Below are 23,557 nucleotides of genomic sequence, written 5' to 3'. Positions count from 1 at the left end.
CCACAGAGCGAAACAGCAGTGCCTGGATGACTAGATTGGCACCTGCTTCCTGTCAAAGTTCTACAGTGTTATGATGCAGATGTTGATGGAGAATGATGAATCCTAGAACTTGGCACAGTCTGTGCCTTAGTGTACACAAACAGCTCTCAATATCATTATGAAATCTTGTCACACACAAAGAGTAGTATATCTGAGCTGTTGATACAGCTGAGATCTGGAGACATGCTGGGAGTATTGTGTTGGGTAAACTCAGTAAGGAGACTGTGTTTTTCTTTTTTTCTTTTTTTCCCAGATTGTGGGTACATATGGTACATAAGGCTAAACACAAGCTGCACAAATGCAAACAGGACAGGGATATAACACGTGGAACAAAGACAGATCCAAACTTCAGCTGATGACAATGAGGGTTCGGATGATGGACAGTGTGTGGGACCTTCTGGATGAATTGAGAGGAGCAGAGAGGACCAGCGAAGTCCCAGAGGTCTCTGCTGTTTCTAAATGAAGTGGAATGAGAGGAAATGCCTAAGATCAGCTCCACAAAGGACTGCATAATCTATTTTCTGTAATGAAATTCAAATGTTCAAATATTGCTCACTCAGAACATTAAAAGCTAAAGCGAGAGTATTCACACTGGGAGTGGAGTTTAAAAAAAGTCAATGAAGTCTAAACATATGTATAAACAAAACTTTAAAAACAGACCAGGATCATTTTTTGGGTTGTTATGGCTGATTAGATCCAGTTAGTCAAATCAATCAGACTAGTGATGTTTCAAAGCTCATCAGTTATCAGCTGAACAGAATTAGTTTTGTGAAATATTTTTGAACACAGAAATTCATAATACAAGGATGCTTACCACTGCCAATTTCCCATCTTGCAAAAGACTTTTTAGACTAATCCAGAAAGAATAGCTTTGTCATAACCCATCTAGCGCACATATACAAATCATTACATTTGTTTAAATGAGAATAGTAAACTGTTTGAATAAATAAGTGAACAGAAATATATGATACACAACTATTTTATTATATTGCGTGCCTCCGAGGGTGCACAGCAGTTGGATACCTAACATTTTTGTCATTTGAATAGTTAAAGGAAGAACATCTCAAATTCAAATAAATCACCAAATTCCTCTTGATTAAATGCAGACTCTCTCAGGCTGAGAAAAAAAAAACACCACATACACTCTGATAGTAGTCAGCAGACTGCCACTTCATCTCAATACCATTGTGTGACAAGTCCACCCACTGCAACTTTTCTCACTAACCTTACAAAGCCCAGCGGGGAATGAGCTCAGAAGCTTCATGATTCACTGGCATTCCATGGCTATTTTTAGCTCCACCACGTGTGTTTTCAATCAGGTTCTCTCAAATAAATGTAAATTGATCTATGGTCCACTTTGTGTTTCCTCTCTCAAAAGCACAAGGCAGGATTGTGCTCCCAAATTAAAGATGACTCTTTGGCTCTGAGGATAGTGGGATCGTATTTCTTATTGGCATTATATACAATAGGACTGGTTAGGGGCAGCAATTGACATGACTGGTTAAGAGAAGGAAAAGTCCAGACACACACAGGGCTATAGTTCAGTCTGCTGAGAAGATGCATCGTGTGATCGAACTGACAAGGAAAATACATCATTCCATTGAGAACAAGATTTTCACAAGTTTACAAAAGCTTAAACATAATACACCACTCACCCTGGTTAGAGAGATTGAACCCTCACAATTGTTATGGAAAACTACACAGTTGAATGTCAAAAATAAGTCAAACATAGCAGAGCCTTAACACGCTACTTCAATATGATCTCAGTCACTGGAGATGTATGTTTTAATCTGTGAGTCTAAAACACATGCTGCTCTTTCTTTAGGCCCGACGTCTCATCCTTCATGCTATGACAGAGAGAGGAATTTACCCAATGTCTCAGTACTGTGCTTAGTCCTGAATGTGTCTGTGTGGATGGGTGGGGAGATCATGATCCAAATCAGTGTTTCCATAAGCACAGAACTTCAAGGTGCTGGGAAGAATATTGCTCCCTGAGCGAAATATGTGTTAGTGTGCTTGCAAAAGAGGCTGTAACAATTTCTACTGTGTTCTCCACTTTTCTGCTTTTATTTGCGCATTTTTTGTCGTAGATGATGATGATAGCAAATTCAGTATATTTTCAATAATGACTGCAGTCAAATAGCCATTGCTGTCGAAAACTAGGCAAATATTTTAGAAATAAAAACTTCTTTGACAGCAAAACTGTTTGGTTCACATGAAGGCACTGGTGACATACTTTAACTTCTTTCTAAACGGGGAAAAAATCTGGATGTAAATCAAGAGGGAATTACTCTTCAATGAATGAGAGATGTTCAGATTTCATAGCCATTCAAAACCAGTTTCATCTGAAAAGGATTAAATAAGTAGAGGACTACAGCACAATGCATGCCTTTGTCCTAGCATGGTGCAAGTATTTATTTGTTCCGAGCACAGAAATTTGAGGCTATGTATAATATTTAATTTTAGGAATGGAAAAAACTCTGTAAAGTCTTACAGACTCTAAATTATAAAGATTTTACAAGTACTACAGTACATTCAACATGCTACCCTTCTGCATTAACATGTCATACAGCTGGTGAATGTAAAACACCTGGAGGGGTGCAATAAATAGTAAACGCTAGAGGTTCACCCTTTTCCTGGTTTACTTTGTACCTCGGTTTTGGGGCCAAGGTTTGGTTTGTATCATGGTTTGACTGGAAAGAAAATTCAAATCAGAACTGAAGATTAACCTTCTTTTATAACATACACAAACTGAACATTAAGAGCAGCAAAGCTCTTCAAAAATGAAAACGAAAAAAAAAAAGGCAAATCTTCAGTACTTTTTACATAAAGTTTCTTCTTATATAAAACTTAACTTGAGCGACAGTTACTGTGTGACTCCTCTCCAAGACAATGAGTGGAAGAAATCTAAACATCAGTATCTTTTAAGGTTCTTCATCAAGAAAATGACTGCAAAATTTCCGTTGCTGTAAATGAGGGTAAAGCTGAACTACCGCCACATTTGTGATTTTAATAAGGTAGGAGAGTCCTCAGTTTCAGGACTGTGGCTCAATTACACCATTTCATCAGAGAAAGCAACACAGAACAACTGCAAAATGATGACCGGCTGCCCTGACCTGTTTCAGAACAATGTGCGGCTACTTTAAGAAAAACTTTTGTCGAGAAACCACCTAGAGTTTAGACCTGCGAAATGCGTAAATTCAGTGTAAATTCAGATATTCCAATATAATTTATATTATTTGTCGTCTGAGGAATAACACGATGGATTTTGTTGTTATTTTAAATGGTTACTTAGTCAGCATTGCCATTAATGTTGTTATAATCGTCTGCTAAATTGAAGCATACGCGTTTTCGGTTTCGTTATGAAACCGTTACACATCTAGTAAATACCAAAATTTCCACTTGGATCAAGATACAAAGGCTTCACCGAATGAAAATTCCCCTGGCACACTCATGTGTTCATTTTCCCTACTACAAAACAGACCAGATTTATTCAGTCCTCCATAAAATCTTAAATGGTCAGATATCGTGACAGCGTTAATGTGTGGAATTTGCCTCATCTCCAACTCAGTGATTATTATTGATTATTATTGGATTAGTGGATTACTGGATGCATTGGATTATTAATGAGTCCATTTATTTTCAGCACACTCGGTAATCATTACTCTCCCCAAGTTCAAATACACCACTGTGACAAATAACTCTAGGTTTACAATTCTTTCTCACACCATAAACAGACTGAAAACTTGGAGCAGCTCCGAATGTTGCATTCCAGGGCTGGTCTTAATACACACAAATAAACAAAAACAGTGGTGTAGGTACTACATTAAGAACTGAGAGGAACATGCAATCAAGTGCAGTGAAAACATCTTTTTGTCTGTTTTATCTGTGCCAATGACTGAAAAAAAATATAATGCTCACAGTAGCTTATGACCATATCAGACATACCAAAATATCAACATTGTTTTAACTGCGATACTGAACTCTGATACGCAAAGTCCAACCAAGGCAATAAAGGCAATATATTCTGCCAAAATTTTCACCATCTTTAATGACAGTACCCCCTGTCTGTCGTACTTAATTCAGGAGCTTACTAGAGGGTAGCCTATCATATGATTTTACACAAAATATACAATACAGTGATGGTATTGACTTCACTGAACGTGAAGTACTCTTAAATTCACTGTGAGAAAACTCTACATATTCTTCAACACTTGCAGAAGAGAATGGATCTGGAGGAGGATCCTAGAAGCAAAGTCTCAAATTCAGACCTGTTCTTAGCTCCCAGTGTGAACATAAACATCTAGGGAACAGACTGAACCCCTCTATTGTGCTGACTCACAGTATGGTCACCGGCTGAGCCTTGGAGCAGCAGGTCTGTGATGGAACAGAACTTACTGTTGTTGTGACTCCAAACACACCTTTCAACAATCCCGTATCACTCTGGGATAGAGACAGGCCTTGATCCCTGCTCCGTGGGAGCATATGGAGCAGTATATACCTGTACTCCAAATGCCAGTGGTACAGATACCCTTTCTTGAGGTCTGTAAAAATGATTTGCTTATACTAAATGAATATGCTTTTAGTTTTTCAGATAATATTTGGAAAAAAAAAAAAATCAGACATTTATCTTCAATTTGTCAGTGTCTCTGGGCACCGGTTTCATTTCACATTCTTACACAGTCTGTTTAGATAAAGTATCTATTTTCAGCTTAAGTATGCCAGTGCAAAGAAGAAAATAATCACACTTACTCTATCATTGTTAAAAAGCATTTACAGGCACCCACAGCAGAGCCCCTCCACTACAGTAAATCTTTTACCTTCAGCCACCACTGATTGCCGTTGGCAAATTGTAAATATACTGGCAATGACAAGTTGGATAATATTTACATGAAAAAAAAACACAATTGACATTCCTATAGCTAAATGTCGGCTTCAACTGTCACCAGTTAGAAAAAAAAAAGAAGAAGAAAAGAAGAAGAAGAAGAAGAAGAAGAAAAAAAAAACACCCCAGGGCTGAAACAGCAGCACACCATAACCTACGGAATAGCCGGAGCAAATCCAAAAGCAAGCATCCAAAGCAGTGTTCGTTTATTTTCCCACACCTTTCAGGTTTACACAAATGGAACAACTTCAACATGTGCTGGATTTTTAAGTGAAACTGACATATTGCTTGCATGACATTTTATTTATTTTGAAGATGTTTTCTTTTCTGCCCATACGCAGTAGCAACGACTCCTCCAGGAACTGGGCTACGAGGTGGCCACCCTCGGGTCTTGGCTCACGTTCTCCATGAGCTGTCTAGCCCCTCACGCTCACTTGCGTGTATTTATCCATGTTGTGCCAATTAGGCTTACAAGTGCACTGCCTAAAAGCTGACGACCATTTCCACTCCAAGGAATCAAAACAGGTTAAGTGTGCTTGTCTTGGCTCATTTCAAAAAAGGACTAAAAATCTGTTTTTAACAAAGCTTTGTAAAAGGCAGCGTGACATGACTAAGTGAACATACATGTATCACTGAAACAAAGCTCAGGTACCTTTACAGGAGATACTGCATCTTTCAAATAGCACTAGAGCATGAAACTGTTGTGTACTTTAAACTACAATGTAAATAGGTTAATGTCAACAGAGTTTCCTTACCTTCTGAAAGAAATCCTCCCCACCATTCACCCTCCCTTCTGTGGCTGCTGTGGAGAAAAGAGAGATATTTCAGTGATTCTATTATCAAATGCCATCATAAGGATTTGTATGAGCACATTCAAGTTATATCAACATATTTTTTCAATCTGCTCAGTGGGGTTCTCTGATACCATTCAGACATCAGTGTTTCATCTTTTCTCTCAGTAATAGCACTGTTCAGTCTGTCAGACACTACTGGAGTTCTGTGATTAATTATCGCCATCTGATTTTCTCAAACATTTGTTCAAGTGAGAGTTTTACTGGTCATGATGAACATCTAAGGGAGCCATACAGTAAGGATAGAAACAAAGCTAATATGACTGGAAGCTCAGGGGGAAACAAAGCTGACTTGACTAAAAGAGCTTTAATAAAGTTACCAAATACTAGTATTAGAACATACTCTAATCGCAAATATTACAGAGTACTTAGAAATATAACCAGTGCTGTAACATAGTTTTAAACACCATTGATACCTGGCACATTAAAACGAACATCTAGAGAGAGCAATACTGGATCTAGTTGAGTTGATAAAGATGCCCTACATTGACTGATTTGGGCACTAACTACTATAGCTACCCAGACCAGGATTTCTATTTTATGTCTGGTGTAAGCCAGACAAATGCAAAATATTTATTTATATCCGGAGAATTACAGGGAGGTTTTTTAGAGCAGATTGACTGAAAATTGCTCAAACCACAGGCACCAGCTGAATCAGCTTTGAATTACCCTTGAGGCCTTACAAATCCACTCTAAACTGTGGCCTGAGGTAAAACTAGCAATACAGCAAAGATTGAGAGCTGCGATGTGAACTGGAGTATCTGACACTGTACTTTGTTGGTTAATGTAGTTTTAGAGAATATTTGAGCAGATTAAGAGAATTTCATTTGTTTCAGATAACAATGGTCGTCAAAAGATCTTTTTCCTGAATGTCTCTAATCCACCATACAGTGTTACTTAAAACTATTTCCAATATATTTCTGACAAAATCGCTGAGAAATTTTCATTAAAACACAGGTTCACATTTTGTAAACGTAATAAAATAAAACAGCAAATATGAGAAGTTGCAGTACACTATTAGACTATTGTAAATGCCCATTTTCTGCTGTTCCTTAGAAGAGTATAACCAAAACCACAAACTGTCCTACATGGGTTTTAACTTGGCACTTGTTGAGTAAGTCAACGTCCTCACTTAGAAGAGTATGCCAGTATAACCATAATCCTTGCACATGTGAATAAATCATCAAAATGATCACATACAGATACAAATGTGTAATGACTGTCAGTCACAGCAGTTGTTGGCAGGCTTTGACAGAGAATGAAAACCTATCCACAACAGGCAGAACACTGTGATTTATAATTTACCAAGAGGGATCACGGCATGATCTCTGAGAACACAGTGCTTACCAATAGTTATTTTTTGTATCCTCACAGAAACCTTAAAACAACCTGAAATACGGGTAGTCTGACAAAAAAAGAAAAATCTATATAATATTCAAATTAGTTGCGTTACAAAACATAGCATATAAAGTTCTACTGTGTATGTTCAACACAACTGACAAAAATCTGTTTGCTCCAGAGACTCACAAACAAAGCAGACGTGCAATCCAAAGTTTTCCCAAACTCCGAAATTCTTGAATAATTTGTCAGAATCAGCATTGTCTGTAATTTACTTCTCTAGGTTCATTATGGTGTCAGCCTCTGCTAAAACTGTAACACTGCAGCTGGCTCATGTTACACAACCCGGAGCAGTCTGCGCGATTTTGAAATGACAGCCTCTACCGCGTATATCGCCTGAATGAGTATGAGATAAGTGAGCTAGTGATGGACCTACATAAGTCCTCGAATCACATTGTATTGTCTCCGTGGGCCTCCCAGGGAAAAAGAGTCTACAGTTGCCAGGAAACCACTAAACAAACGCACAGATGTGTAATGTTCCACTTCAACCACGGCTCCAGTGAAACTGGATTTGCTGACTTTATAATTGTTGGCCAGTAAGGCATTTGTTGTACTGTTGATGCAATGGAAACGTTACATAATGTACACAGAGAAAAGCATGTCCGAACCCTTTATGGATGCATAAACACTTGCCCGTATGTGTTAAGATATGGTTTATCCTAGTTTACAAACATTTTCAAAAATCACTGTAACTCGGTATAGTACGCAGTATGTAATCGAACTCTGTATAAAAAGGAAAAAGGTAAAAGCTCATATCTGTGTCATCCTCTGTAAACATTTTAATCATTATGTGATGGAGTTGATAATTCAAGAGCATTGATTCACAAAGTAAATCTCTCAATTGTCCTCCACCATTAGACAGAACAGAGTTATAATAATAGGAACCATCCTTTTCCTGTTTTCTTGTGAATTAAGAGAGATGCTATCGCATATGGCATAACCTCAAGGCTGGCTTTGAGAGTAAAAATGGGTCTCTGCTCTTCTCAAAAAGAATTTAAGAAAAAAAAAAAAAACTAACAAGACCATATGGTTAAATGCTTAATTGAGGAGTAAAAAGGAATCTTTATCTTTGTCAGAAAATGGTAAAACGAAAAGGGAAGAACTTCAACATATACAATGCTGAACCATCAAAAATAATTTAAAAACAGAATCTAGGGATGAAATAGAAGATATATGAAGTACGATCTTGTTAACTGCTGGAACAACTCATTCTCCTGCTCCGGCTGTGTGTGACTCAACCTATGAGAATGTGTTCTGCTCCATTGATTATCTGTGAGTGCAGAGGTATGGGCAATTAATACACTATGTTCATGGAAAACTGAGTAAACTTTCTGGAAAAGGACAAATATTCAGTCATTTCAAATACAGATGCATTTAAAAACAAGGCCTCTGTCTTGATGAAGAGCACTCACTTATATTCTCAGAATAAACAGGGACTGTGATACATACTACATCTTTCAGTTCTGTAAATGAATAATGGATAAAGCTACGCTTGCAGATACTAGCAACAAATACTAACGAAAACAGTTGCTTCACCATTCGCACAAACAAATGATAATCATCTGAAAAACAGATGGATCCATCAAATATCAGATTAACAGATATCTACCAGGAAATCTAGTCAATACACAACTTTTAATAGACTGGAAATGACTGCTATTTACTTTATCACTGAGACAAATATCTGACAGTTAAGACATTTAGCTCTATGTTAATAACGAAAAAGGAGCCTTTTCTACCGTTTAATACTTTGACAGAAAAACTGAACCGTTTTGTTTTTGTCTTTGAGCAGTCAAGCTAGCTCTAGTGTAATGGCCCATTCTTTTTCTTGTCATAACAAAGTCTTTGGTCAGAGCCAGCATTTTTTAAACCAGAGACTCTCCAACAGCTGCAGTGAATTATGTGCTGTGAACACTGGGAACCTTCCGCCCACCTCTCCTCAAGGGTCCCCAGACCATACCAACACAAACCAGGGCTTCCTGGACATTCCCAGTGTACCTGATTCCTCTACCACTAAAAGACCAACCTAAACATTTTTTTTTTAAATGTATTTACCTAATAAAGTAAAATATTACATTTATGCTGTGACAATATAAGGTTAATATGAAGATGTTAGGTTACTTCCAGCATAGTTCAAAAAATTACAATATCAAGCCAAAAAATCACTTTTTCTGGCATGGGCTTGAGTTGGCATTCTCTTTTTTTTTGCACTGGTTCTTGAGGAGAGTGCTACGCTTAACCTCTAAAACGATGGAGAAGTGTTTCCCTAGGCCCCGGTCCAGAGGACAGTCAGCCCCAAGCACATTCCACACAGCACTCACTTCCTGCTCCGGACTTTCATCCAGCAGACAACAAAAAGATGAACTCTTTAACCAGGCACTGACTACACCAAGTCCACATTTAGCCAAAGTACACTTAATGCTCAGACAACTTTGAAATATGAGCTCTGATTTTCTTTAATTAGGAAACAAGTTATGGGTTTTATGTTTCTTACTGAAAGACTGGTTTCTTGATAAAAACTGTTTGTCTGACTTACTGTTTGGAGACTTAAAATACATAAGAGACAGCAATTTTCTCTGGAAGAACACACGAAATTACATTCTCGGAAATAAGCAATATGTGATCAGCCTATATTTTTCCATAGTTCTATGCAATCAAAGAACAACAAACTCTTTTCCACAATAAGTATGCTGAATTTGTCAATGTTGTAGCAACGCATCATTATTATTGTTGGTATTATTCTATTACTCTTATTCTTATTATTATTTAGAGGTCTCCAGAAACCATAAAACTCCAGTGTGAAAACTCCACTGCTTGTTAAACACAGGAGTTGAGTTATCCAAGTTTGGCCATCTGTGAGTATTACAACACGGTTTGGCTTGAATCAAGACCGACTCAATGGTGACTCTCTTCCTGCCGACAGACTGTTAGACATGCCTCTAACACCCTGGAAAAAAGTGAGAACTAATCTCAAAACCTTTACAGAAACTTCATTTGAGTACTGTACAATTCTAAAAAGACTTAACAAACTCTGTGATTGAAAATCTTTCATTGAATTACAACAGCAAGATGACGTGATTACCATTTTTACTGCTAGGATACTGACTTGTGCAATACTTCTCATTTTTTGCCAATCTCTGTCAATAAACATGAAAGTCATCTATAAAAGTCAGACCATTTTAGTGTTCAGAGCACATAAATTCCCTCTTTGTGGTGTTTCCATCTTAAGCAACTGCATCCATCAATAGTAAATCATGTATTTTTAGAAGAGCAATAAAAAAAAAACTGCGTTAAATAGAGGACACACAGGCAGATAGTGTGAGTGGGTGACGGTTTCCCGGTCATGTGGGAGGACCATCAGGTCAATCCTGCAGGGTATTCTGTGACCTTGGGTTGGCTGGTAAGCCCATCCTACTCATCTCTTCATTCTTCACCAGAAAAATAATCCTTGGCTCGAAAGTTTAATTCAGTCACTACTCTAGGTGCTCAAGGACATTTGTAGTCATCTAAACAATCACCAGTACAGATAGGATTAGAAAGGTAAGCCATTAGAATTCTTTGGCAACAAAATGACAATGCATGTATTGTTCAGAGAGACAAATAAATATAAAAAAGATTTTCCTACAGATACATGAATATTTAATGTATGGATCAATCTGTTACATCTTCTTGTTAATACACATAGCAGGGACTATGAAAGCTCTGTGCATAAAATATTAATGAAAAGTTAATGGTCATGCCATTGACATGGGTCAAAGCTTGTCAGTTTAGAAACGCTGAACTCCAGTGTGGTAAGTGGAATTGATTCTCAGTGATTAGAATATAAGACTAATGTGGGGGTATGAGAGCTAGACAAACTGTGCTGTTATGATTAATGACACAATATATCCTCTGTTTAAGGAAAAAAATCACACAATTTAATCCTGAGATTGCTTGTTTGAGAAGCACATTGCATATTGCTTTCCTACACTATCACAGTGTCTTCCTTTGGGCAGGACAGTTTTGCCAGAATGCAGAGTCAGGGTGAGTATTAACATTTTAGGCGACAGCACAGCAAGCAGACAGGAAACAGACTGAAATACTTAAATGTAATCAGAAGTTAAAGTGACCCACTTTAAAATCTTTGCAACATTTTCTCAGAATCCATGAAAAACTTAAAAGAAAATCTAAGAAAGTAACCAAGCTCAGCCCTAAGAATATATGAGCATTCTATAGGTAATCTGTTAATGTTTTCTTACTCTGATGTGTAGGAATAGGAGCACCCTGCTTAGTGTCATTACACTTACAGCAAAACATTTGCGTCACCCAGAACAAACACACACACACACACAAACAAACAAACAAAACACACACAAACAGACAAGTAGACACAAATCAAAATCGTGGCGTTGTGGTGTTCTTAAAATCTAACTGGCATAGATTTGTAAGAGAACACTCAAAATATCACTGGCAAAGAGTGTGAAACACCTGAAGACCTCTCATCAACCCTTTAGGTCTCTGTGCTCTCTGGTTTCATGAGTGATCTAAAATAAACCTCACTGAGTAAATTAGGCCTGTGCAATTTCATTTGGTGACAAAAATTTCATAATGAAGATTTCTCTCTTGTTCTTACAACCAGCCTCCTAAAGGAGTCTCAGTAGCAGAACACAAATAATGTTAAGCTTCATTTGTTGCTGTATATCATTGTTTTAAAACATAAATATGTTGAAGCCTTTTTAAGTAGTTCGCAGAGCCACCCGAGTAAAATGAGGACAAAAACTGGACTGCACGTTCTGATATGGCCAAAAATACAACAGTATAGCTAAGTATAACTTCACTGTGTTTTACACCTTCCCCAAGGAGCTACAAATGTAAATAACTACCAGTTTGTTTGATCTACAGAAACACTATTTTTATTTTCTTTGGACTCATTGTCAGATTATGTAAATTTTAAGTCAAAACTGTGCCATATTAAGTAGGCTAATTTAAGAAGAGGACTGTTGTATAGGACTACTACTAATAATATATCCGCATATTAGCTATTTCTCATTTTATTTCCTAATTTTTTCGATATTTCGTCAGAAATTTTTCAAGGGAGACATTTACATTTACTGAGAGTAAATGTACCAAAAAACGAAACTACTCAGCCAAGTTATGAGCTCAGTGACAGGTACCCCTGTTTAGCCAAACACTGGCCTCTGCCGGTCGGGTCAAATCTGATTCACATACAAGCGGAGATGAAACATGCGGGAGAAAAGTTTTCCGAAAGGGTCAACGTTTACACATTGTTGACTACAGAATTAAAAATGCGCATACAGAAAGGAATGCCATATAAAATGAATAACAGGTTACGGCGACCCTGGCGTCATCTACTCGTCATTAAGAGCGCCAAATGCTTCTAAAATGACTTGTAAAAAAATGCCTAAGATGTTAATTAACTTCGTGATAAGGAGTACTGATGGAAACTTGGTAGAAAAGTTTGAAACATCAAGACGTCAGTATATACGAGTATTCAAACGTTATCTACTTGGCTGATGATTACAGAGACCTTCCCTAAAGTCGCTTAATTGCGCCTCTCCTCTATTTTGAGCGAAAACTGCTTCCAGAAAATGTGGGCTGTTCTGACAAATTCTGAAATAGCCCAACTGAAAAATGCATTTATCTAGTCTTGTTTATCTTGTTTATCCATTCATGTCAATTGTTATTCTAAAGCAACGCAAAATACTTCCTCAGCAACAGTAAGTAGCTGCAATAAGTAGAGAGAATAAAAGTAGAGCAGTACCGTTACTATTGGGATGTATCCTTGAAACAGTTTATGAACTCACAGTTCATTATCGTAAAAAGGTTTACCTAATAACATAATCTCCAGTTTCTTTCGGTCTACACGAAATCTCTCCTCTGTCCACTCAGGGTCAGGAGGGGCTGGAGGTCCACCGGAGTCATCCTCGGACACTGGTATCGGGGAATCTGTGCTGCGCTCGCTATTGGAGCCCGGGTCTGAATGTTGCTGGTATCCGCTCAAGGAGTCACACTGGGCAGCCATGACTTCTGCAGAGTACCGCTGACTTGCCACAGCGCCACGCACTGTGTTCAAGCAGTTGTAAACTTAACTTTTAACACACATCCCTCGCTCCTTTCTGCGAAGAAACAGTAAGGTTCATTGTGTCGACAGTCTCTATTTGACTATTACCTAATCCGCACAACTTCCCCCTCAGAATAGCGCCGCCCTATGAAAAATGTAACGTAGCAGCTGGACCATTATGGAAGACTTTAAATTTAGGAAAACCTCCACATCACTCGCCCCTGTCTGTTCCGTTCTCCTTTCTCAGCTATGAGCAAAGCAATGACTACGAAATGACTATGATTTTAATAGCATCACGTTCTACACAGAACATACTTTACACCTCTTGTTGAGGTTTTTTTTGTAACTTTGAGTAGGAATGTTAAATGTAAACTAGAGGTTTCCTTAAAAACAAACGGGAAGCTCTGCATGCCTAAATAATGTTTTAATGTTATAAAACTTTTTTACCACAGATTGTTACAGCGACAAATACCAAAATACCAGAATGCCTCTGTATTCACACACACACACACACACACACACACACATCGCGTGGTTTTGTATAATAAATCCAAATTCAGCAAATATTCCCAAAAATAACAGATCAGTGATGCAATAGAGTAATACTGCCACCCGTTGTTTTTATGCACAAATAATAACAACATATTTGCTTATTCTTTTTTAAAACGTGCATAGGTTTATTACTGTTTGAATTTTTAACTATGGACTATATAGTTCATTCAGTCCTCAGATCTTGTGGGGACAGGGCAAATTATAGGCAGGCGTTACAGTGTTGCCAGTAGTCTACGTTTAAATCAATCACGTGATAAAGGTTTCACTACTGGCAAGATGCGTCCGTCTGTGCAACTGTAGTTAATATGTTGTTGGTGTGTTACAGCGTTGAGCAATTTTCGACGCTCATCATTTGGTGTGAAGAGTAGCCTTTAGCTGTCGGTGGCAAGAGGCTTAACAGTTCTCAGAAGCATCACAGGTCGTCTTGTTTGGATATACTGCTTCCAAGATGGAGGTTAGTGCGTCTTACAGTTAGCTTGCTGTAACCACACTGACGCGGTAACGCTTGCAAGTAGTACGACTAGCGTATCATTTTGTCTGAATGAGTTACTTTGTTTACCGACAAGAGATAATGTGGTTTCCTCTATAATATTTATGCTCCTCGGAGCGGTTGTTTGCTAAACGGAAACCCAAGACGACTTAGTGGGCTTGCTCAAATAAACGGAATCATTAGGTGTCCATGAAAGGCATAGCTACTTTTGACGACATTTCACAGGTTCAGCATGTTTTGTCTTTTTATTTCCTTTGATTTAAAGAATGTCTGATCCGAGTGAGTCCGATCCAGTGACAAGTCCCTATGACAATTCGAGCCCCAGACCGCCGTTGGTGTTGGGCAGAGGGTTATCTGGGCGGCTATCTTTGACTCCTCCTCCCCCAGGCCGGCTCACCTCCCTGCGTTCTAGAGACCTGACACTGGGCGGATTCAAAAAGGTCCCATATTCTTACCTTTTTTTTTTGTAAACTTCCAAAAGCTACGATGAGAAAATGAAAAGCTTAATGGCTTAATGTTTTCCTGAAGGTTTTTTTTCTTTTTCTTCTCAGAAAACATTTGTACCAAATGTTCATTCCGTTCGTAAAAGCAAAGATGAGTAAGTGATTGTTCCTTTCTGTGCATTTCACAAGAACTACCGGCCATTTATGAATAATATGAGCTTTCGTTGCGTTGATTAAAACAGCACATGTGTTCTTTGAAGGTTAAAAGAGGAGCTCCATGCACCAACAAGGAGAGAGAGAAGAGAACGGGAGGACAGACAAAGGGACAGTAAGACAAGGAGAAGAGAGAGGCCTCAGACAATCCAGTCACACTCCATTTTTGAGCAGGGTCCTGCTGATACTATTAGAAAAATCGGTAAACTGAACTAATGACTAAACTTAACCAATTGCTTCGTGACTCATTGCATTCAGGGACTTCTTGTAAAAAAAAAAAAAAAAAATCTCTCAAAGAACATTAAAAAATGTTGTTTACTTTTCAGGTGGTTGGGGTGGTGCAAACCTGACTGACTGTGAATCCTCACCTGTCACAAAATGTATTAAGAAGGAGAAGAATGTGACAGAGGATGCTGACAATGAAATTTTACAAAAGCTCCAACGTGATGATGTAATTGAATCATTTGTACTGTCATTAAAGTACTTTTATTCACCAAGTACTTAAAGCACTAATGTTATATTTTTCCAATTCTGTGTTTGTAGTTTTTAGATGACCCTGGCTTGAAGAATGATGACAAACTCAGACCAATTCAGCTACCATTACATCAGTCAAGTAACTTTTTGGCTACAGAGACAAGTACTTTGGGTAAGTTAATAAGTCAGTTTTTTTTTATCATCCTTTGGCAGATAGGATGAATAATTTTGTATTAGATAATACAGAAAATAACTCATCTTACAGTGTGATCTTTAAACTTGTTAGCGCTAGCTCCTGTCACAAGTACTACATGATTTTTCTTTATCAGTGAAAGAGGAGACAACTGATTACACACGTTGGAAATCAAAAAGAGCACACTCCCATAAATACCAGCCGCAAACAAGCAACGCTTCAACCCCTGAACACCCAACTGTTGGAGAACTTTTCCAGCAGCTCACTGTATCAGACAAGGAAGAATTATTTTTCATGCAGCTTCCTGATACCATACCAGCCCGGCCCAAAACAATAAACTCTGAGAAGCCAGCGAAGAAAGAGAGCAAGTCTGAAGACAAGCGTACAGCTCAAATTAAAACACAAGTGAGTTCTGAGGACGTCAACGGTGAAACGGTCTTAGCCAATAACTTTCAGATGTTGCCTGTCAAGTAAATATGAAACTTAACTGCATCACACTTTAAATGCATAAATATTGTGATTTTTTTTTCGCTCAGGATGCAGTTGGCAAAGAAAGCAGAGCTGTGCTTTCAGACTTCTCAGAAGGACTTATAGGGAAACTACAGATCAGAAAATCTGGCAAAGTTCAGCTTGTCTTGGGAGGTATAACCCTGGATGTTTCAGAGGGAGCAGCCTTCTCTTTTCTTCAGGTACATAACAGCATAACAGATATATAACAGCAATACAGGTGGCTAGACTTGGGTGGCATAAGATATATCATGAGACAACTTACTGTTAATCAAACGCCTGTTGAAGTACCTGAGAGACCTGAGCAAGTAAACTCCTCCATGTGTTATAAATTGGTTAGTGGTGTTACACAACTCAAGAGCAAAAAAGGAACGGGACTTCCTGGCCTCAGAGGTCTTGGAGGTTTTGGCCAACTTTGGCTCACCCAAGGTGTTTCACCATGCAGAACGACTTACTCCTAAGTATGTATTCACTCAGTGAATTCACAGAATCATCTCTAAAAACTGAAAAGTTACAATAGTACAAGCCAGGAAAATATGGCATTTAGTCTTGGGAAGATTTTGCTCTTTTCAGAAGAGTTGGCCTTTTTCCCCTCCTCCAGGGTTCAGCAGGACATGAGCATGTCTTTTGGCATTATGATGATCCCTTCATTCATTCATTTTCAAAGCCCCTTATCCGAATTAGGGTCGTGGGTTGCTGGAACCTATCCCAGCACTCATTGGGCGAAAGGCAGGGAAACACCCTTGGAGAGACACACAGACAAACACACATTTACACCTAGGGGCAATTTAGTGTCTCCAGTTCACTTGGCCTGCATGTCTTTGGACTGTGGGAGGAAACCCACGCAGACACGGGGAGAACATGCAAGCTCCACACAGAAAGGACCTTGGCTGCCTGGCTGGGAATCAGACCCAGAACCTCCTTTCTGTGAGGCAACAGTGCTACCCACTGCGCCACTGTGCGCCCTATGATGACCCCATTCGGAGCAATTTATACATTTATTCAACTTGTTTAAGATGCCTCCAGTAGATTTATACCACATGTTAACAGTGTGTTCACGTAATCTTGAGGGAGTCTGAATATTAACCATGAAATGACAAAAAATTGTTTATTTACAGCAACTTGTGTCTGTTCGGCTTTCTGAGGGTATGCCTGGAGACCTTTGTGTCCTTGGGAACATCAGACACAAGCTGGTCTGCTCTCCAGACTTTGAAGCCTTGCTGAAGGAGGTCAAATCTTCATCAAACACAAACTCAGGACAGTCCTGACTTCTTTTTTGCTTTTTCTTGTTTCTTGCTTTTTGATGTGTAGTGTACTTTTGTAAATACTTTCTTCTAAGACAGTTTGAATTTAACAGGTTGTATATTAGTGTAACTCCATGTGACTTTTTTTATATAAAAATGTTTGTTTATTCAGTAAATAAAGATAAAATACAAAACAAGCTTCTACTGGTTTAAAGCATGATAAAAACAAACCTCACTATACTGTTATGGTGGCTTTTAACTTACAAATCATGATTCTGGTACTTGGCCTTTTACAAAAGCCACATGTGATTTCTTCATTATTGACTCAACATATCCATCTGTTTGTAACATAAACTCTAAAAGATCCCATCAAACTACTTGTAACACAGCATCAAATCAGGTGTAAAATTAAATGAATAATTTAGTAAAAGGTTTATAACAAACAGTTGTTGAGTTAAGCTCTCATGAATGGTCAGTGTTTTTTTTTTTTTATCACAGTTTGAAATGCTTCACGTTTTTTTTTGTCACAATGCATATACAGTGCTAATAATGGAACACAGTCTTTCCCCCCTACAACAGAGCAGTTTTATTGAGGACGGACTTTGCCTTTATAACACACATCTTCTCACACTCAAGCTTTCTTGGTTCTTGTCACAGTCTTTTTTGCACTTGACGCAGTTGCCTTCTTTTTAGCTGCCGTTTTTTGGGCAGATGTTTTTATCTTCACCACTTTGGATTTTTTTCTAGCTCCCTTCGCTGCTGTTACAGTTTTTCTGGGTTTCTTCTCTTTCCTTCGAATGACATCTTCCCTTCCTATTTCTCTCATGTGCTCTTCCCACGATTTCATCTCATTTTTGTAGCGCACTTTGTCATCCTCCGCTAACTGAATGTAGATCTGCACACAGAAGACAGAAGACTCAATCAATCAATCAATCAATGATGGTCTATGTTGCATTACAGCACCTAACGAGAAGTCACGTTCATTTGAATGACTTACTTGTTTCTGTGAGACATACAGGCCTTTCCAGTCCTCCATCAGTGATTTCATTTTGGCCTAAAGACAAAAGTTAATATGAAAGCATAAAAGACTGAATAGTTGAATAGATGACACGTAGGTGGGCAAGGCTTATGATCATCCCCAATCTCTAAAGACATATTTTTTTTTCTTTTTCCCCTGATAAACATTGGTATGCAAGAAATCATCTTTACCTGCATTGTGCTCCCTTTTGCTTCCTCAAAATGTTCTGACATAAAGATGTTGAAGGCATTCCTAGGGCGTTTGGGTTTCCCAAGACTATTAAGCTCCTGGAAAATAGTCATGAAATATTTTGCAAATAATCTGTAAAGCACTGACTGCAGAATGACAGGTTCATCGAATGTTTTAAATTAAAAATTATTAATAAACCACAAGTCTACAGTTAAAGGGTTTTTAAATGATTGCATCAACACTACTTGAAATATAGTCTGACATGGACATCACAAGGCTGGACTATTGAAAGTGAGAAATTTGCACAATGAGGCTTTAATTACTGACTATACTCACCCTTTTCTTCCTTATTGCTCTCCTTTTGGCCATTTTCTGACGTTTCTCTTCTGCAAGGGCTGCAGACTGTGCAGGGCTCAGCTGTGCTTGAAATCTCTCCATAGCACGTTTGTATTGCTCCCTGTCTGCCAATGAAGCCTCCTCAAAAGGCTTTAGCAGTTGATAAAAAATACAAACATAAAAAGTGAGAGGAATTTATTAATGTGTTAGGAGCAACATGTATATCAGACAGTAAGTCTACTTACGTTATATGCTAAAAAAAAATGTTTGAAAATAAAATTAAGTTTAAACTATAGATTACTCTACATTTTATTTCAAATCTCTGTATACTGAAAAGTTCTGTTACAAGAATTATTCAGTTGCTCACAGGCAGAAGCAAGCCGACCACTTCTTTGTTGAGAAGCTGCACTTACACGTTTCTGATCAGGAGTCATCACTCTCCACTGCTGTGCTATCTTCCGCATGACCTCCACTATTTTGATATCTAAATTGAATGTCAAAATGGGAGAAAACTATATCACAAACATTAATACAGTAAGACACACACACACATTATATATTATCTTCATAATTTCATGACAGCTCAAAATATTCAATCGTTATATCCCAAAGGAGAGAAACTACCTCACACAATGATTGAATATTTCACCTGGATTTTGCCGAGAGATAATGGGCTGTTGCTCTTTCACATATCGTATGTAGGCAGTGAGAGGCCTCTTGGGAGGACCTCCGGCTGTCGTGCTGAAATTTTTTATGACTGGAACTGCACATGAGCACCTAAAATGGCATGCCAACGAAGGATTATTTTTTGTCGAGGACACCAGCTGCGCATTTACTGAGCTATGCACATCATTATTATTATATCGTATCACATTGACAAAATTTCATATAGTCTGATTACACTTTCAAATCGTGTTTATGAGTCCTTTGACAGCTTAGATGTATCCCACAGAATATCGCTGCACAGTACATTTATTTACGAAAGCTTTGGCAGGTTCTTCACATACAAGCATGCTTCACTAAGTTATAACCTTCTTATTAGCCTAGCTACACGCTTACCTTGCAGCAGATGCATTTGAAAACAAACCAAAGGATTTGATGAAAAGACTGGCGCTGACAGATATCAGGCTAAAAGGCGCCATGTTGTAAATGTAATTGTTCAACCAGTGTAAACCGGTGACAAGACGGAGAAAATAATCAAGATTGTAAATGTACTAAACAGACTGTTTACAGCGGCACATTAGACCCCCCGCCTCTCTGAAATGAAAGGCGCCTTCTCTACCTCATTTCCGCCCCAGTTGCATTGTGGGCAAATAAACATCCGTTTTCACACGATTTGTTGTAAGACATTTAATAGCAGTATTTACAAAAAAAAAAAAATCCATAAAACATCTGAAGGTACATAAACAAGATTTCATCACAAGGTCTCCAGCACCGAATAGATACAGATTAATATGCATGTTAACTTGTAAAGACAGTCTGTGAACGCCTTTCAAAATTCACAGTAGATAGATTGATTTTTCTCAGGGACAAACTATTAACGTAAAACTTGCTTAAAAGTGAAATGATCCATTATTTGAGTATTTTGTTAATATTTTTGTTAATTTATTTTGCTTCATTTTATACAAGTACGACGATTATAAGGGGACAATGATAAGGCCTTGGTTACGGAGAGACTTTTATTTTGATGTGTGAAAAACGTTTAAGTATAGGAAGTCGAATTGTGTTGTAGCTTACACTGTTAGCCAAGCTACTCAGGGAAACAGAAAGTATTTTCTGCCCTTTTAAAGCAATAATAACGTGTAGTCGTTAAGATCCCAATTAAGTGTCACGTTCATCAAGGACGACTTGTTTACCCGGACACTATGGCTTTGAAAAGAATACAGAAGGTACGTTTTCTAAGCAGCTAGATAAAGTCAATGAAGTTTGTAGTTAGCTGATGAGCCAGTTAAAACAAGACTTCCAAATATTTATTTATGACCATAAGAAATATACAAAATGGTCTGTCTCCGAACTGCTTCGGTTTCACATGAATTTCATGTTTCTAGGTTTCCGACAGGTTGTAACTTCTTACTACCAATTTACACTTGAATTTGTGTCTAGTAAACTTGATAGTTTTCATTAATAAACGTCACATGTGAAATGGTCTGTCCGCTCTTATAATAAACATTCCTTTGATATGACTCGTACGAGTAGAAGGAAACTATTTAGAATAATATTACAGCTAGTGTCTAGAATTTAATCTTTAGATTTAGATTTATCTGGTACCAGGTGTGTTTTAGTGACAGTCACCAACCAGCAACTCGAACAATTAGACATGAGAAATCCAACCATAAACTGTCCTGATGTTATGGTTTGCTAGGTTTCTAGGGGCTGATGTTACCTCTGCTTTCGAGTAGTAATCTGATGTTCACGTATAAAGCAATACAGTAGGCACAATTTTTAAAATAACGATACGCAACTGCTAATGTTATTATGTATTACGTCATTCGCTGTTTACTAGCAAATGGCTAATTCTTTTTGTTTGACATCGTGTCTAGAAAATTCTGGGCAAATCTGCCCTCTTGTTTACTCTGGAAGTTCTTTTGAGGTTAATGTCGTACTCCAATTCGTTTTGCGGAGGTGTTGTTCTCTGCGAATTCAAACGTCATACACGGGTACTTGAGTACTTGTGAGCAAACAATGCTGTTGTCAGGGGTTTCAGCCTTGTGTAATATTTGTTGGTTTCTCTTTGACTGTGCACCGTTTAAACACCTTATATGGAAAACGGCAGTCATAAATGTGTCTCTTCAGTGAAATTGCGTTGACAGTTAAACGTCTTTAATCAGACCACAAATGAAGTGTCGATGTATATTTACAGCATTTGTCAGTTTAGTTCAGACAATCCTTTATGTCAGCAGATCCCTTAAAACCACAAGTATGTGGGGTAGTAGTATAACCAGATCTACCACTCATGAGATTATTCTCCTCTCTAGGAGCTTCATGACTTGCAAAAGGATCCTCCTGCACAGTGCTCAGCTGGACCTGTTGGGGAGGACTGTAAGTGTACAAATATTTCACATGAATTTTCTTTTCAAGAGCACAGTCTGTGTGACAGTTAATTTTTAGAAGACTCACTATCTCCTTTCCCTCTATTCTTGTTTGTAGTGTTCCACTGGCAGGCAACAATAATGGGACCAGTAAGTATTTCTGATAGGTGTTGTCTGTGTATGGTAAAAACTGCAAGTACAGCATACCAGTAACAGTAATATCACAGCAATGACTGTAATTCCAATGTTGAAGATATACAAGGACACCTTTTACACCTCCTCAGACCATATTTCAGGTGTTATTACAGTGCCCTGTCTTTGACTGTATTACCTTAAGGGACTTACAGAGATTGTGGACTGAGATGAATTGGATCTAAATGGATGTATTTAAGTGGTCCATTATTTCAAACCACAATGCTGTTTGAATTTATCAAGAAAAAGTACTTCTATATTTGAAGCCTCACCATACAGCATCAAACTTATTCACGTAGCATGAAATTAGCAAAATAAAGTTGAAATATTAATGTTTCAGTTTCTTTCATAGGGTGATAGTCCATACCAAGGGGGCGTCTTCTTTCTCACAATCCACTTTCCCACAGATTACCCCTTCAAGCCACCTAAGGTATTTATAAAAACCACCATGTACGTTTTTAAACAAACGACTTTATGTAATATATTTTTTAACATTTTTTTTCATGATTTTTGCTTTCTACATATTTTCCTCTCTCATTAGGTAGCATTTACTACAAAAATTTATCATCCAAACATAAACAGTAATGGAAGTATTTGCTTAGACATCTTGAGATCACAGTGGTCCCCTGCATTAACGGTATCTAAAGGTGAGGGCATTTGTACAATTCAATTCACATCTTATTTATCTACTTTGCAGTGATTTTTTGCACACGAAAGTGGGCAGGACGCTTATGTGCAGCGTTTAACAAAACTTCTTTCTGTAAAATTGTTTTGCAGTTCTGTTGTCCATATGTTCATTGCTTTGTGACCCAAACCCCGATGACCCCCTTGTTCCAGACATAGCACACATCTACAAAACAGACAAAGAAAAGTAAGTATATCATTTTAGATATGAATGAATGCATTGGGTAATTTTTTTTTTTTTTTTTGATGGTGCAGCTATGTTGTTTTGACTGTTTCCCAATTTCTTTCCAGATACAACAGACTAGCAAGAGATTGGACCCAAAAGTATGCAATGTGAGAACTTAACGATTTTTTTTAAGTCATAAATCACTGTAAGTTCTAGCATCTAAGAAGTAAACCTAGGTTCTACTATTAAAAAAAAAATCATACTGTTAACATTTGCCGTCTGAAATCACCACTGTTAATAGATGAACTAGGATGTTTGAGGGGGGATGTGCTTCACTACGTAGTAACCGTGGTTTTATTGATTTTATGCACTTTTTTTCATTCCCACCCTTTTGTTTTTAGCACTTTCTGTTTTCTTGTGTCATGAATTATTCATAAATACTATTTAAATTTGGCAAGAAACCATAATGCTGCAAAATAAGCAGGTTAAGGGAAATTAGTAAATAACGTTTTTTTTTTTCATTTGATTAAATTTCTTTTAGAATTTTTATTGTATAGTTTTAAAACTGTACTTGATCTATTTTTATTTTGCAT

General features: G+C 37.8%; 4 protein-coding genes across 4 annotated transcripts in view; 2 read left to right on the top strand and 2 right to left on the bottom strand.

The window, feature by feature from the left end:
- Positions 1-13,195, bottom strand: part of bicc1 (BicC family RNA binding protein 1) — a 37,092-nt gene extending 23,897 nt beyond the window's left edge. The window contains exons 1-2 of the mRNA XM_030775444.1: positions 13,003-13,195; positions 5,680-5,726 (exon numbers count right to left, since the gene is read on the bottom strand). Coding sequence (XP_030631304.1) covers positions 5,680-5,726; positions 13,003-13,195 — 240 coding nt within the window. The remainder of the gene's footprint in view (positions 1-5,679; positions 5,727-13,002) is intronic.
- Positions 13,196-14,195: 1,000 nt separating this feature from the next.
- On the top strand, positions 14,196-17,374 carry LOC115811232 (DNA-directed RNA polymerase III subunit RPC4). The gene is made up of 9 exons (XM_030773349.1): positions 14,196-14,240; positions 14,542-14,716; positions 14,828-14,874; positions 14,980-15,134; positions 15,259-15,383; positions 15,476-15,578; positions 15,736-16,004; positions 16,136-16,288; positions 17,225-17,374. Exons 2-9 carry the CDS (start codon positions 14,543-14,545, stop codon positions 17,372-17,374), a joined length of 1,176 nt encoding a protein of 391 aa, XP_030629209.1. The 5' UTR covers positions 14,196-14,240; position 14,542.
- Positions 17,375-17,581: 207 nt separating this feature from the next.
- tfam (transcription factor A, mitochondrial) lies at positions 17,582-20,131 on the bottom strand. Its single transcript, XM_030773350.1, has 7 exons — positions 19,953-20,131; positions 19,543-19,670; positions 19,307-19,377; positions 18,894-19,043; positions 18,560-18,655; positions 18,348-18,404; positions 17,582-18,245 (listed from the first exon to the last, which is right to left on the bottom strand). The coding sequence occupies exons 1-7, from the start codon at positions 20,033-20,035 to the stop codon at positions 17,982-17,984; spliced, it is 849 nt and encodes a 282-aa protein (XP_030629210.1). The 5' UTR covers positions 20,036-20,131; the 3' UTR covers positions 17,582-17,981.
- A 521-nt stretch (positions 20,132-20,652) lies between these two features.
- Positions 20,653-23,485, top strand: ube2d1b (ubiquitin-conjugating enzyme E2D 1b). Its single transcript, XM_030773351.1, has 7 exons — positions 20,653-20,782; positions 21,869-21,932; positions 22,041-22,072; positions 22,467-22,544; positions 22,656-22,761; positions 22,892-22,985; positions 23,090-23,485. Exons 1-7 carry the CDS (start codon positions 20,759-20,761, stop codon positions 23,133-23,135), a joined length of 444 nt encoding a protein of 147 aa, XP_030629211.1. The 5' UTR covers positions 20,653-20,758; the 3' UTR covers positions 23,136-23,485.
- Positions 23,486-23,557: the final 72 nt, after the last annotated feature.

This window comes from Chanos chanos, chromosome 5 (assembly GCF_902362185.1).
Source record: "Chanos chanos chromosome 5, fChaCha1.1, whole genome shotgun sequence".
In the NCBI taxonomy this organism is placed as follows: domain Eukaryota; kingdom Metazoa; phylum Chordata; class Actinopteri; order Gonorynchiformes; family Chanidae; genus Chanos; species Chanos chanos.
The sequence above is the reverse complement of the archived record's forward strand: the minus strand, read 5'-3'. Positions and strand labels throughout refer to the sequence as shown.

What these genes read in the sequence shown, in the direction of transcription:
- LOC115811232 (XM_030773349.1), top strand. Translation starts at nt 14,543, where the DNA reads ATGTCTGATCCGAGTGAGTCCGATCCAGTGACAAGTCCCTATGACAAT. An exon ending in TGATACTATTAGAAAAATCG is followed by an intron (nt 15,135 to 15,258) that starts GTAAACTGAACT and finishes TTTACTTTTCAG; the next exon opens with GTGGTTGGGGTGGTGCAAAC. An exon ending in CAGCTCAAATTAAAACACAA is followed by an intron (nt 16,005 to 16,135) that starts GTGAGTTCTGAG and finishes TTTTTCGCTCAG; the next exon opens with GATGCAGTTGGCAAAGAAAG.
- tfam (XM_030773350.1), bottom strand. Translation starts at nt 20,035, where the DNA reads ATGGCGCCTTTTAGCCTGATATCTGTCAGCGCCAGTCTTTTCATCAAA. An exon ending in CAAAAGGGAGCACAATGCAG is followed by an intron (nt 18,405 to 18,559) that starts GTAAAGATGATT and finishes TTTTGTCTTTAG; the next exon opens with GCCAAAATGAAATCACTGAT. An exon ending in TGTATGTCTCACAGAAACAA is followed by an intron (nt 18,246 to 18,347) that starts GTAAGTCATTCA and finishes TTCTGTGTGCAG; the next exon opens with ATCTACATTCAGTTAGCGGA.
- ube2d1b (XM_030773351.1), top strand. Translation starts at nt 20,759, where the DNA reads ATGGCTTTGAAAAGAATACAGAAG. An exon ending in AGGCAACAATAATGGGACCA is followed by an intron (nt 22,073 to 22,466) that starts GTAAGTATTTCT and finishes TTTCTTTCATAG; the next exon opens with GGTGATAGTCCATACCAAGG. An exon ending in TGCATTAACGGTATCTAAAG is followed by an intron (nt 22,762 to 22,891) that starts GTGAGGGCATTT and finishes ATTGTTTTGCAG; the next exon opens with TTCTGTTGTCCATATGTTCA.